Consider the following 14,526-nt stretch of genomic DNA (forward strand, 5'->3'; position numbering starts at 1 on the left):
TATTTTAGCTATCTTTCTATCGCATTCTAATTTTTTCCCTCCTTATTAATCTTCTAACCATACCTTGCTATTTTTTACATTCTGTCCAATCTTCCAACTTAACACCCATCTATTTTTTGAAAAACATTTTATTGAGACATCTGTATATTTACACAGCAAACACAATCATAAAACAAAACAAGCCAACAGGACTGCAAATAATCAAACCAACTAACACCTAACCACATCCATATTCAAGTTGATACAATGTTTAACTTATTTAGTTAACCACAGATGGTGAATGATCCCCTTGGAATTTCTATTTCTCATAGGAATATATATATTCTGTGTATTCCAAAATATCCTCTTAAATGTCAGCCATTGCTAAAAATGTCAGTTCACTTTCAGTAGCTCTGCTTTCATGCCCTCATAATTGTCCTTACTTAAGTTTAAATGATTAGTCTTAGACCCACTCTTCTATCCCTCAAACTGGATGTAAAATTCAATCGTATTATGATTACTGCTACCCTGTGTAACCTACCTTCACTATGAGGTCACTAATTAATCCTATCTCATTGCCCAATACCAGGTCGAGCATAGCCTGCTCCCTAGTTGGCTCCAGAATATGTTGAACTAAGCAATTATCTCCAAAACAATCTAGGAATTAGTCAGTTATGTTACCTTTGCACATCTGGCTGTTCCAGTCTATATGTAGATTAAAATCAGCACGATAATCACCCTACTGCTTTGACAAGTTCCCACTGTGGTCCACAAGTCCATTTTGACCACTTGTGTTTCTCATTTTTCCACTATTTAGGAAGTGTTCTTCTCTATCCATTTTAGGTCCAAAGTGGATGACCTTGCATGTGCCAGATTGACATCCACTTGAAATTTGCCATAGTTGTGCAGATTCACTTAATCTATCAATATCTCTTTGTAGTTTTCTGCTTTCATTTACACCACTTACGATGCAGCCCGTGTGTCATGGGTAAATTAGGATATATGGTTTGCTATTCTATCATCTAAAATCATTAATGATTGCAATGAATAGTTGCCCCAACACGGATCCTTGCGCGACACCACTAGTCACATCCTGCCAATTATAGTACTTGCCTATAATCTCTATTCCGTATATGCTGTCACTCAAGCCGATTTTTTAACCAGGTCAATAATTTGCCTTCAATTTCACGAGCTTCAATTTTATCTAACACTTTTAATGAGACTTTATCAAATGGAAGTTAGGAAGTTTCTGTCCAAATATTCACTCTTCTGGTAATCAGAGGGTCTTGGCATTAAAATGCACAAGTGATGCAAAGTTGTGTTTCTTACCTAGCGATACACCAGAAAACTAGGACTTGTCCATTCAAGTGTAAGTGAATTTCTAATGGATGTCAAGTCCCAGTTATTGGCAAACCACTTCTCTGGCACTTAACCTTTCTACCTTTTCTTTCTGTCTCTTAATACCATTTGTTAATGTTGCTTTCTGTAGATGATTTGGTATTGAATTAAATATAACTTCATGGTTTAGATTCTGTGAGCCAGGTTTTCAACACAGCTGGGAAACAGGAGCCACATCTGTGTTTGTTAGAAACCGTTACAGGTAGGAAACTAACTGAAGTTTGAATTTATCTGGAGTAGAGCCCCGAACTGATAGAGACTGGTTTCTGGTCCAATTAAAGCTAGTGGGGCATAATGGAGGTGGGTTTCAGACAAACAAGGCAGCAATCACTGTCAGTTGTCCTGAGGGAGAGAGTTGTACCAAGTCTGCCACTGCTGTACTGAGAAGCAGCATTTCACAGCAGAGGCAGTGGCCTGGCACTCATGTGAGAGGAGGAACATCCTCTTTCCGGAGCGTAGCAGGAGGAAGCCATGTCATTGCCCTGATGTGCAATGTAATTTCCCTGTGCCTCCAATTCCTCCTCTCTTGCCTCCTTCTCCTTCCGCTACGAGGTCCCCTACAAAGGTCTCACCATTCTCAAGGTCACACTTCTCTGGAGGACTATGTTATGCAGAGTGCAGCAAACCGCCACAGAGGCCAAGGCCCTTGCGGCAGGACATTGAAGGACACCACCTGACTGGTACAAGCACTGGACCAGTTCCTTCGGAATCACAATGCCCGAATGATGAATCTGATATCTTGTCCAGCCTCAGTGAAGAGGGCATCTGTCAACTGGGTGATATCCCGGAATCTGCTCTTCCAGTGTAGGCTGTTCCATCCGATCTTGAAGCATCTTAATTTCTGAGGATTCAGCACCGGTTCCAATGGCAGGCTTCCTGGTGCAGTTCAGCTTGTGGAGCCATGCCCGCTGGTAACATTCTTCAGGTATCAGAACAGCCAGAGCTCTTCACGGAGAGAGGGGCAGATACCCTGTCTTTTGCCTCTCTGATCGCCCGCCGGCAGCACCAGCCAAGGCTGCAGACTTACTGATGAAGTGGCAGAATTTCTCAGGCTAGAGAAAATAAAGTATGCCATCAGAGGAAGGCTTCCACAAAACGTGGAGTCTGTTCACCAGCTTGTTCCATGACCTGTTCGTAAGGAGGGGCGGGGGGGAGAAGGAGCATAATATGAACAAATGTGAAATTGTCCATTTTCACAGGAAGAACAAGAAAGCTTATTATCTAAATGGTGAGAGATTGCAGAGCTCAGAGTGCTGAGGGATCAAGGCATCCCAGTGCATGAAATCACAAAAGGTGAGCGTACAGGTACAGCAGGTAATTAGGAAAGCTAATAGAATTATCATTTATTGTGAGGGGAATGGATTACAAAAGTAAGGGAAGTTATGCTTCAGTTGAACAGGGCACTGGTGAGGCCACATCTGGAGTATGGTATTGGTCTCCTCACTGAAGGAACAACGGAAATGCATTACAAACAGTCCATAAAGGTTTACTAGGCTGTTACCAAGAATGGGCGGGTTGGCTTATGAAGAGGTTTGTATCCACTAGCATTTCAAAGAGTAAGAGGCAAATTGATCAAAAGCTTTAAGATCCTGAGGGGTCTTGACAGGGTGGATAGGGAGAGGATGTTTCCTTGTGAGGGAGGAGCTAAAACTAGAGGTCACGGTTTAAAAAATAAGGGGCCGCTCATTTAAGACAGAGAGGAGGAGAATTTTTTTTTTTTTTGCTGAGGCGGACGGGGTGAAAAATGAGGACAAGGGGGACCCTATCACAATTTTAGGAGTTTGGGGAACGGGTGAGGCGGGAGGTGGATCGGACATGTTTGAGCACCCCGTCAACCACAGTGGGGGTGAAAATTGCTCAGTTCAGGAAAAAGGAAGACATGTTAGAAGCTCTGTTTTGGAAGGTAGCATTATCAGAACAGATGCGGCAGAGACAGAGGAACTGAGAGAATGGGATGGAGTCTTTACAGGAAGCAGTGTGTAAGGAGCTGTAGGAGTTAGTGTCCGTGTAATGAATATTGGCAGACAGTCTATTACCAGAAATGGAGACAAAGAGGACAAGGATGGGAAGTGTTGGAGATGACCATTTGAAGGTGAGAAAGAGGAGTGAAACTTGGAATTTTAAAAATGATAATTTTTTTCCAGGTCCAGGTGAGAGCATGAAATGGCACTGATAGTCATTGGCGTAGTGGAAAAAAGTTGAGGGAGACCCCCCCCCCCCCCCGATTTGGCTCTCATTTCCAGTCAATATAATGCAAAATATTTCCAAAAAGCATTCAATGTAATCCAAACCTTATGGAATCTACCATAAAGCAGAAAAAGTTAAAACTGTAGAATTTTAAAGACATTTTGCTAAATGGCTTTTCAACTTTCTACCAACTTTTTTGAATTTTTCTTTCCTTTATCTAGCTGTAGGATTTACAAACTTTCTCCCACATCCATAACAATAGTGAAAGCACGATGCCTGCAGAGCGTATAGATTCCATAGACAATTTTATCAACTTCTATCATCTCCAATGTCACTTCTTGGTCTTCAGTGCCTAGAATTACCAGAACAGTCAAAATAGGGTGTTCTACTGCTTGTATCACACATTTGTGGGATAGGATTGACGCAACTTGTTCAGTTGGCCTTTTGATATGCCTGGAAAATTCAGTCACAAAGTTTCTTGTGTTTAGTCAAGAAACAAAGAAAGGAGCAACATGCATTTTTAGGCTGGTTCGAACCACATAGTTTCTCCTTCTGGCTCCAATATAAGTTAACATCACAATTACATTCAAAAGGTTCTTAACGGATCAGTTGAAATAAAATAAAATTCAGGCAGCATGGTTGCACAGTGGATAGCAATGCTGCCTCACTATGCCGAGGTCCCAAGTTCTATCCCAGCCCTGGGTCACTATCCGTATGCTCCTGAGGAGGGTTGGTGCAGACTCATGGGCCGAATGGCCTCCTTCTGCACTGTAGAGATCCTATGACAGTGGCATATATATATATATTTTTTTTTTTTTAAGTGTTATATTTCCTAGTTATGCATTATTTAAGTTTCATAAAACTAGTGGATCTCAATCTCTTCCTCGTGGATCAACAAAATTATCCAGCAGAGTTGAAAAGATAAATACATATAACCTGCATCACTATTTCTAGGGATTTGTGTATTTGCACCCCAGGATCTCTATACTGCACTCCAAAATGCAGGCATGTAAAAAAAATATAAATTGATGTTGGCAAATGACCACAAGATTGCTTTCCTCCAGTAGCTGGATAAATCAATCATCATAGTCAAATATTTATAAAGTTAACCAAGCTTAAAGGAACACTTAGTATATGGCAACTATTAACAGAAGAAGTACATATAGTGCTTCATTTTAATTTTTTTTGGATGCAACAAACAATGCTTTATTGGAATGAGTAAATTTGCATGTATCAGCAAATGAAAATAGATCCTTGGTTTAAAAAAAAATCACGTTAGCCTTGATTTTGTTGTAATAACAGTGAACACTCTTCAAAACAGATGCAGCTTCCAGCATGTGTACGTGCACAGTGAAATGCAAAAATGAGAAAGTCGATGCCGGAGTTGTTCTGCTTCTCCAGAAGCTGCACTGCACTGGTATCTTGCTTATAAACTTGCATTCAAATATGTGAAGGGCGTGAAGTTGCAGTACTTGCCCAGTAGATAGCAACTAAACACAACATAAAAGGTTATGGTGTTTTCATTCAAGTGCAATTAATTTTTAATGATGTTTTAAGTCTCACCAACCGCAAACAGCAACTCTGGCACTGAAAATTTACTTCTTAAATTGTGGAATCTCATCCCATAGAAATCCATAGAATCTGTACAGTGCAGAAAGAGGCTACTCAGCCCATCAAGTTTGCACCGACCCTCTGAAATGAGCAATTTTAGCATGGCCAATCCACCTAACCGGCACTTTGGGAGGAAACCGGAGCACCCGGAGGAAACTCACGCAGATGCGGAGAGAACATGCAAATCTCACACAGACGGTAACCAAAGGCTGGAATTGAAGCAGGTTCCTGGTGCTGTGAGGCAGCAATGCTAACCACTGTGCTGCTCATTCTTATTATTGAAGCTTTTTTTAAATTAAATACATTTTGTTTTACTTTTTCTTTCGGTCTCTGGTCTTTCTCTTAATTCCACCTTCTTTTTCCTTTATTTATTTAGCTTTTGATTCAAGATTTGGCACTGAATTAAATATTCTTACTTACACTTCCTTGTTTAGACTGTGTGTGACTCAGGAAGGATTCTTCAATCTGATTAGTTAAATTGACATGCCATTGTTTATCCTATCCTCAAATTCCAGCTCCCAGGTAGAGGGCGCATATTGTTCTGGATTACTAACAACGGCAAGTAGCAATGCAAGAACACAGAAAATCTGTGGGCACGCATAAGCACAATGAACAATGTGGGCTGTTTGTTCGTTGCTAACTGCAACATTTAAGCCATCGTGTGGTACTAACATTCAATGTTAGATATGTGCTGATACAGATATTTTAACACTGAAGCAATTTACCAGTCCTACCCCTGAAAAAAATCATTATTTTCTCCCCACCTGCCCCATGGTAGTGAAATCTTATATATGGTATAACTTTTTATATACGCATACAAATATGTAGCAAGAATTGTGCTCAAAACAATAGTTAGTAATACGTATATTAAATCAGATGTTTTCTGAGTCACAAAGAAACTTGCATAGATTATAATCTACATCAGAAATGTAGGAGGCTGAGCAGATAGATTACAAGGATGATGGATAACTCAACATGCAAAACTACTGCATGGCATGGTATTGAGTAACTATGCCAAGAAGGTTGCAGGTTCAATCTTGTAATCCTAATTTATTTTAGTCACAACAGCAAATAACTTAGTACCCACGGGCTGGAATAAAAACATATTTCAAGTCCCAGAGGCTAAAGGTTTACAGGCCTGTGAATCCTCATGAAATCATAATGTGCAGTGTAGATGAATTGTGCAAGCGAAATTGCCCTAATTGGAAAAAAATAATTGGGTACTCGAAATTTATATATTATTATACTTCCTTCTATTAGTTACTTTCCTCTCTAAGCATCTTTAAAATTTTCACGTCTTTTATCTGGCAACTTACCAAGCACCTCTGATGTTACCTTTATTTAGATAGACTAATTTCTTCAGACAATTAATTAAACATGACCAAGTCTTCATAAATGCAATGTCTCCCTAAGTGTTTTCTGCCTCCCCAACTCTCTCCAAACAACTGTGTCCATTTCTTTCTTCCTCTGAAACTCAAGGTATTACATTTCACTGTTATTCTGTATGTTTACCCCAAAATGAGGCTAACTGGCTGGAGCCAACTTGTGTCAGCCTTCCTCCATAGCCTGGGATGCCATTAACCTTTTTAGTGGTTTCTTTTTGAATATTTATCCCCAGTAGAAGTTCATCTGCATTCTTCTCAAGTGCTCCTACAGTTTTGCTTCATTTTCCTTTGTAAGTGAACAATGATTTCCACAGAAAAGAAAGAAAAAGGGTAATTGCGGCAAAGAATGGAGCTTAAAATAAGAATCAGACACGCATTTCAGGACTTATGCCAATTATTTTTGTAATTGGATATGTCTAGAGAGATATGGAGGAAAAATTCACTGATTACAAAATGCTTCACAAAAGAAACTAGAGGCAACTAACTGATGGCATAAAATGGCTCATTTAGATAAGATGGGAAAGGCATACCTACTTGCATATAGAGCACAGAACAGATAGTGTTTCAGCTGCAAATTTCAGATGTTCCTCTCAGATACAAATGATGCTACTCCCAGTAGTCCAAATTCTAGTCGTCTATATTTCGGAGCATCCCCAGACTGTCCAAAATCTAACTATAAAATAGCACAACTCCACATGTCCTCGCACATTTCCAATCTTCCCAAAGTCACACAAACGTTTAGTGAGAGAATGCCTGAGAAACTGCTACAAGTGAATCTACAGAGTAACGGATTTGCTTTCACCTTGATTAAACCGACTACGGTATCTTCCTTGAGAAAAGTTCAAACAAACTGTCCTGACTTGCAAGCTTACTTTTGTTTTCTCGTCCACCTTCTGATCCCAACTGGCTGCAGGCTTGAAATTAGCAAATTTTCCCTCACTTGGCCAGGTGTTTCCCTCCCCCAAAACCTAGATGACTCACTGACTGCTCAAGTGTTTTATTATCCCTGGTCTTCATATGTCACCAGTGAGAGCTTTCGCTCTTTCTGCCATCTTTCCCAATTAATAATTTGCCTGTAGGCGCACTGATAAAAGAAGTTGCCCTTTTTGCCCATCACACACCACCTACACATACTATCTCCCACTATCTTTAAAATGAATTTGAACATCCTAGCGTGATCAAGCATTTGACATTATGAGTCGGAAATAGACTGTAAAATGCCGTAAACTGGTCCATTTGCTGTGAATACAAATCATAAGCTTATGCATCCTGTGCTACAGGATTTAAAATGATGGAAACATCTATTCTAAATGAATTTGTTTTGTTTCAAAACATACATTCCCAGATCTTTTCCATGGAGTAAAACGAATTACAAAAAAAAAACACTGGTGCACAATCAATGCCCCTCTTGAAAAAGGAAAGTTAACATATCCTACTGGTTATTGGGCCTTTACATCTGCCAATAGGAAACCATTTCATACAAAAATTACTCTTCAAACAAATGGTAGTTACTAATAGGTTGTAAGTGCCTTTGTCAACAGTTATTTTCTCTAATTCCAGTTCAAGTATTTCCTGGATTGGGTGTGCACAAAAATACGTCAGAAATTTGTGTCCAATACCAAAAAGCTTATCCTGGCAAAAATAAGGGCTACTGCACTGACGAGCAATAAGACACAAAAAGATGTGTTAATGTAAACAAAATTGATCTCTGCGATGAACAATAATTTTCTAATCTGGTTTAGGTATTATTTTTCTTTTATGGGTCAGTAATGGACAAAATAAAACTTGGAGCTGCGAACAAAGTGGAACTGCAGCAAGTAAACAAATTTAAAATTGATAAAAATGTCACATGTTTCCCGAGCAGCAGTATGGGCTTTCAATGTCGTTTCATCAGTAATAATGTGGTTTAAATTTTCTGATGATTTTAGTTCAAATATAAATTTTCAATTGCAGAAAAACATTATTAGTGCTTCACATACCGGATTTGTCCATAAATCTCATTATCAGAAGCATACACAGCAGGTACATGGAGAGATAGGGAAAATGGTCTATGTAGAACGGAAGAAAAAGAAACAAGGGTTTATCCATAATTAAAGGTTGAAGCACTTTACCTGATGTCCCCAGCAGATTTTTGAAACACAACTTTCTCCCTACCGAAGTCCCTGTAGGTCTGTGAAGAACTGAAGGAATGGGGAGTTTGATACGATGTAACACTCCCGCCGCCCCAATTTCGTACGATGCAGTGTTGATAAGAGTTGTCGCTGAAACAGGAGAGAGAAAACATGGAAGATAGATAGATAGTGGAAGATCAAGCCATTGGGCAATTTTGAAGGGCAGCGATCCAAATGAAAGAGAAAAAAAACATAATTTAACAGACAGAAATAGGCAACATCAATTTAAAGGGGAAAGAAAGATGTTTTAATCCAGTAAAGAGGGACAGGGAATAGATGAAGAAAGTAGCATTGTTAGTACGCTTAGTGGGATAAAGGGAAGAGAAGTAAAAGAAAGACTCTGTATGCTTATGATAATGTTGGTAATTCCAGACAGCCCTTCAATGAACTAATGTATTCAAACTATTTTGGCTATTCTGTTGCTATGGCTAGCTACCACATGGTTCAAGTTTTCCTTTGCAGTATAACTCCAGGGACCCTAAATCGAATGAAGGGTACATGCACCAATGCAATTATAATGATAGTTTAGCATAAAAACTATTTCGAAATTAAAAGTTGCAGTGGTGACAATCTCAAATCAAGATAATTGGGCTTAATTTCATGTCTGCTCAAACTAATAATGCTTTAATATTATGCATTTTATAGGTACTGGGCAAAATAAGTGAATAAACAAAGTTCTTTCAAAATCCATATTCCAACCTCTACTGTCAGATTAATCTCAGTGTAGTTTTAGCAACATCATAGTCATCAACATACACCAATAGATTCAAAAACAGCTTCTTCCCCACTGTTACCAGACTTCTGAACGGCTCTATGGCCCGAACTGATCTTTCTATGCTACAATTGTAGCACCATATAATGTATATTTCACCCGCTGCCTATCCTTATGTATTTTCATTATTGTGTCCTCATGTATTTATTGTATGTTCAATGCTTTCATGAATGAAGCGATCTGTCTGGATAGTACGCAGAACAATACTTTTCACTGTACCTTGGTACAGGTGATAATAAATCTAAATGTGCTCTGCCCGAAGGGAACTCCTTGGCTCCTTGTGTGCTGATGGTTCATACCAAGCCGTCTTCTTGGCAGTTTTTGTCAGTGGTGGTTTGGCATCTGTTGTGGCATGGTGGATGGCAAGTGCTGAGCTATCCAAACCCAAAGGTAAACCTAAAACAGCTGCCAAAAATGTTTGGCAATTTGTGTATTATGAGGAGGTTTTCCAAACTCAGGGAGTAACTTCTCAGTTAAGATGATTGTATATTAAAGTGAAACATATATTAAAATAAAGAAATTTTTCAAATTACACGTAAATACAAAGAACAACATGACAGTCAACAGTATTTTTTTAAACCTTTCCGAACAGATCTTTGATTAAGGAACTCAGATCTGAACCTCATTTTAAATGGCAACAGCCCTTATTGATTTTCTAATCTATAAAATTCCAGTAACTTTACCACACAGTGCCCTGTGGCTCTTGGGGTATTCTCTAAGGGTGACAATAAACTAGCTCTTCAGCTCTGCTCTTGTCCACACCGTCTTATTGGATATCTTACCAGTCACCACCACATACACAGTCTTCAATGTTTTTAAAAATCAGTTTTGTCCTTTGATCTTGCCCTCTATCGCCTCCTATAATCCTTTAGAAGCTTCCTTTTTTCCAGAATTGATTAACCCCCTTTTTACAGCCGACTTCTAACCACTCTTTTCCTTCCTCATGTTTTCCTGCATCCTAGGTTCATCAATATATCAAACCACTTATCATACCTTTCTTACTGAGATTTATCCTTTGCAAGATTTCTGTCTCTAATCCCATTAAACAGCCCCATCAGCTTGTTTTCCCAGTATATACAATTAGGCAGTGACATTACAAATGGATATAGATAGGTTAGGAGAGTGGGCCAAAATGTGGCAGGTGGGGTTTAACATAGATAAGTGGGAGGTCATGCATTTTGGTCGAGAAAATGGAAAGGCAACTTTTTATCTAAATGGAGAGAGACTTTGGGGGCCTCCAATGCAGAGGGGCCTGGGTGTCCTCGTGCATGAGTCACAGAAAATGAGCATGCAGGTACAGCAGATAATAAGGAAAGCAAATGGAATGTTGGCATGTATAGCAAAAGAAATTGAGTATAAAGGTAAGGAAGTGCTGTTACAACTATACAAGGCATTGGTAAGACCGCACCTGGAGCATTGTGCACAGTTTTGGTCCCCGCATTTGAGGAAAGATGTAGTGCCATTGGAGGCAGTTCAGAGGAGGTTCACTGGATTGATTTCAGAGATGAGGAGCTTGCCATAGAGGAGAGATTGAACAGTTTCGGCCTGTACTGTTTAGAGTTTAGAAGAATGAGGGCAGATCAAATCGAGCTACACAAAATGCTAAAAGGTATGGATGAAGTAGACATGGAGCAGATGCTTCCTCTTATGGGGCATTCTAAAATGAGAGGTCATAATCTTAGAATAAGAGGTACCAAATTTAAAACAGAGGAGGAGAAACTAATTCTCCCAAAGCATTGTGAATCTGTGGAATTTGCTACCCAGAGTACAGTGGATGCAGGGACAGTGAGAAAATGTGAGGGGGAGTTAGACAGATGTTTAATTGGGAATGGGTTAAAGGGTTATGGAGAATGGGCAGGACAGTGGAGTTGAGGCCAGGATGGGACCAGCCATGGTCACATTGAAAGTGTTTAGGCTCAGGAGGCTAAATTGCCTACTCCTTGGTTATGTGTTCCAGGGAGGAGCTGCTCTGGCTGATTTTGCAATCCAGGTCTTGGTCTGCAGCATTTTAGGTAACAGATGAGGAACATATCAACCATGATAGAATGGTGGAGCAGACTCGGTGGGCCAAATAGCCTAATTCTGCTATATCTTATGAACTTATGAACTTACATTCCAAAAACAAATATTAAAACTCCTTTTTCCTGACACATTGTCTTTCACTCAGAGGCAGGTTCCACATCTACCTCAGTCATAATGGGAATCAAACTTGCGTTGTTAGTGCTAATTGAAACCACATACTTGACACCTAGCCAACTAAGCTAACCGGCCCCCACAAAATCCAGCATGCAACACTTTTACTTCAATGAAAAAAAATGAAAATCGCTTATTGTCACGAGTAGGCTTCAAATGAAGTTACTGTGAAAAGCCCCTAGTCGCCATATTCCAGCACCTGTTCGGGGAGGCTGTTACGGGAATCGAACCGTGCTGCTGGCTTGTCTTGGTCTGTTTTCAAAGCCAGCGATTTAGCCCAGAGAGCTAAACAGCCCCTTTTCAATTTGCACCAATCCCTAGGGAGTATCAATGGTTCTAACAAGAAATTTAAACTCAATGTTCACTGAACATATATCGTGCAAGTGTTCAGAGCCAGTAGGAGAGTTATGCTTAGTAGTCTATAAAGCCATGGACAACATAGTGAAAACTCTGCTCTTGCAGTTCACATCAGGAAACCCATTGTTTTAAAGAGGCCACTGAAAGAGGAAGTCCCAGCATTTTGGACCGCTCTAAGGAGATGTCATTGCAGGGAGTGAGATGGCTGTGTAGCAATATGTGATGAATAAAATTTGAGAAGCATATAAAAGAGAGCTTTAAAATAATCTATTATGGACATAAGGGTGTGTATTTTGGATTCAGCAGGAGTTGGAGACATTTTTTTAAAAAAGGGTAGAATTGGCTGTTTTTAAGGACGTAAATAGGCAGAAACTGGCAGGCAAAATGTGAAGTTCAACTCAGGCTCCTTGATACCAAAATCCATCAGACTCAAACCAAGCACGCAGCCAAAGAGCAGATTTCTTGCTGAAAATTGAATGGAATGATTTAGCGTTGCCAATGTTCAGTTGAAGGAAATTGTTGTTCATCAAGACAGGGTGGAAATCTCCCATTGTCCTGCCATTGGGTTCAATCGGAATTGGGGGGGAGGGGGCTGTGTAAATTTCCCACAGGATCTTCCATTGGTGCACACCATGGCAGATCGGGAAACCTGCTGCAGGCTGACATGGGATATGCAGCCTGTTGATGGGATGCAAATGAAGGCCCTACAAGAATATTCCACCGATGCCAGATTCTCTGTGACACCAGCAGGAAAACACGCCAGTCCAGAACAACAGTCCGCAAGAAGTCGGGGTCCAGCTGAACAATTCCTAGGGCTACCTCCAGAGTTCGCAATGGGGGCCGTCAGCAACCCTGGGCCCCAGAACTCAACAGCAGTGGGCAGGGGGAGCATCTGTAGATGCTTCTTCAATATTGTCAAGGAGATCCAGCTTCTTTTTCAGGAGGCCACTCTTCTTTCTTCAACGGTGGATTACTATGTTCGAAGACTTTTCAATATGGCAGCCAGCTATGAAAATGGGACCGACACCATCAGGCCTGCCCTGCCACAGAATATGGTACTAAGCCACCTGGTGCATACATTAATGAGGTCGGGGTTGGAAGCTATAGCATGGTTTCCCACCGGCCTCCACAGTGGCAAACATTCCCCGTTCCTGCCCGCAATATGGGACTTAGCCCCAGATGGGATAACTCCGTCCTTAATCCCTGCTGTACAATAACACAGCAGATAGATGGTGAAGAGTTCAAGGTGGTGGCAAAGAGTAAATCGGAGTGTAACCAGCAAATATTCGGAAGGTGACCCCATATATTCAAATGAGTTCACATAGGGGCAACATGTAGATGAGGAAAAGGAGATCAGTGATGTAGCTTTAGGACATAACAGTAAAGAGGCATGAGAAGGCACTGCAAGAGGCGAGTTGGCATAAGCAAAATAGACTGGTAGGAACACAGGACAGGGTCACAGATGGGAGATAGTGGAGGAGAATGGAGTGGTCATCTGTTGAGTACTGCGAAGATGTAAAAAAATGTTAGAAGGAATGTTGCACTATGGTCATAACCACAAAGGATGTCACTGGTGACTTTGACCAGAGTGACCTCCATGCTATGGAAGAGATCGAGGGACATAAAGAGAGGTGGACATGGACCAGAGTGGCAACAGCACAGTCAAGGACTGAAGGTAACAAGATTGGGCGATTGTTGGATCAGATGGAATATCAGCTGTGGGTTTTTAAAGAGAAGTTATACAATAATCTTGAATGTTCGCAAAAACCCTTTAAAAACTCTTACCAGCTGGGTTTAAGCGATTGCTCATCAGAAGTACAAGGCCACACTTTGAGTCAAAAGCCACATGTTCAAACATTGTACAAAATAATAAACCAAACATTTATTTTGGAAATCCTATCATTTTAACAGCTGAAGGTCATTGAGAACTCAACAGTTTACAGCACATTGTCTTTCAGGAACAATCTAAAAGATATACAAGTACTCCTTGTCAAGGGAAACAGCCAAGAAAAGCTATTCATCATTACATAGAACAACAATGTCATCCAATGATTGGACAAAAAGCTGCAACTCAAAAATCTTCAGACCATGTGTTCCTGCCCACGCCACCACATGCACAGATACACAGCTCTCCAAATAACTTTGAAGAATTGTCATCTCTGAAAAGAATTTGAACACATTCTACTTAAGACTGGGCAAATAAAATAAGACCCAAATAACAAAAAAAACTACCCATCTCACAACTTACTCATCAATAGCAGTAAATAATTAATAAAATTAAGATCTTCACTACAGGAGTTCATTTAAAATATTTTTCTTGTACAGCAAACTTCACCTTAAAAAGTAAATGAGATGGTCAGTTCAAAAATTTGTAGCCGACTTCAACTTTTTCGATTAAGATTTGGGGAATTAAAAAAATATTTTACAGGATGCAATTACACACCAAACACTGAGAAAAATCAATTAGCAATGT

General features: G+C 40.1%; 1 protein-coding gene across 5 annotated transcripts in view; it reads right to left on the reverse strand.

The window, feature by feature from the left end:
- The window catches only part of ppp4r4 (protein phosphatase 4, regulatory subunit 4), a 208,441-nt gene that overhangs the window by 157,681 nt on the left and 36,234 nt on the right, over positions 1-14,526 (reverse strand). For 3 of the 5 annotated variants that reach the window (XM_038774789.1, XM_038774802.1, XM_038774795.1), the window contains exon 3: positions 8,672-8,821. The exons of the other annotated variants lie outside the window; for them this stretch is intronic. In XM_038774789.1, the coding sequence (XP_038630717.1) occupies positions 8,672-8,821 (150 nt within the window). The remainder of the gene's footprint in view (positions 1-8,671; positions 8,822-14,526) is intronic. 5 annotated transcript variants of the gene reach the window in all.

This window comes from Scyliorhinus canicula, chromosome 2, assembly GCF_902713615.1.
Source record: "Scyliorhinus canicula chromosome 2, sScyCan1.1, whole genome shotgun sequence".
NCBI classification, from domain to species: domain Eukaryota; kingdom Metazoa; phylum Chordata; class Chondrichthyes; order Carcharhiniformes; family Scyliorhinidae; genus Scyliorhinus; species Scyliorhinus canicula.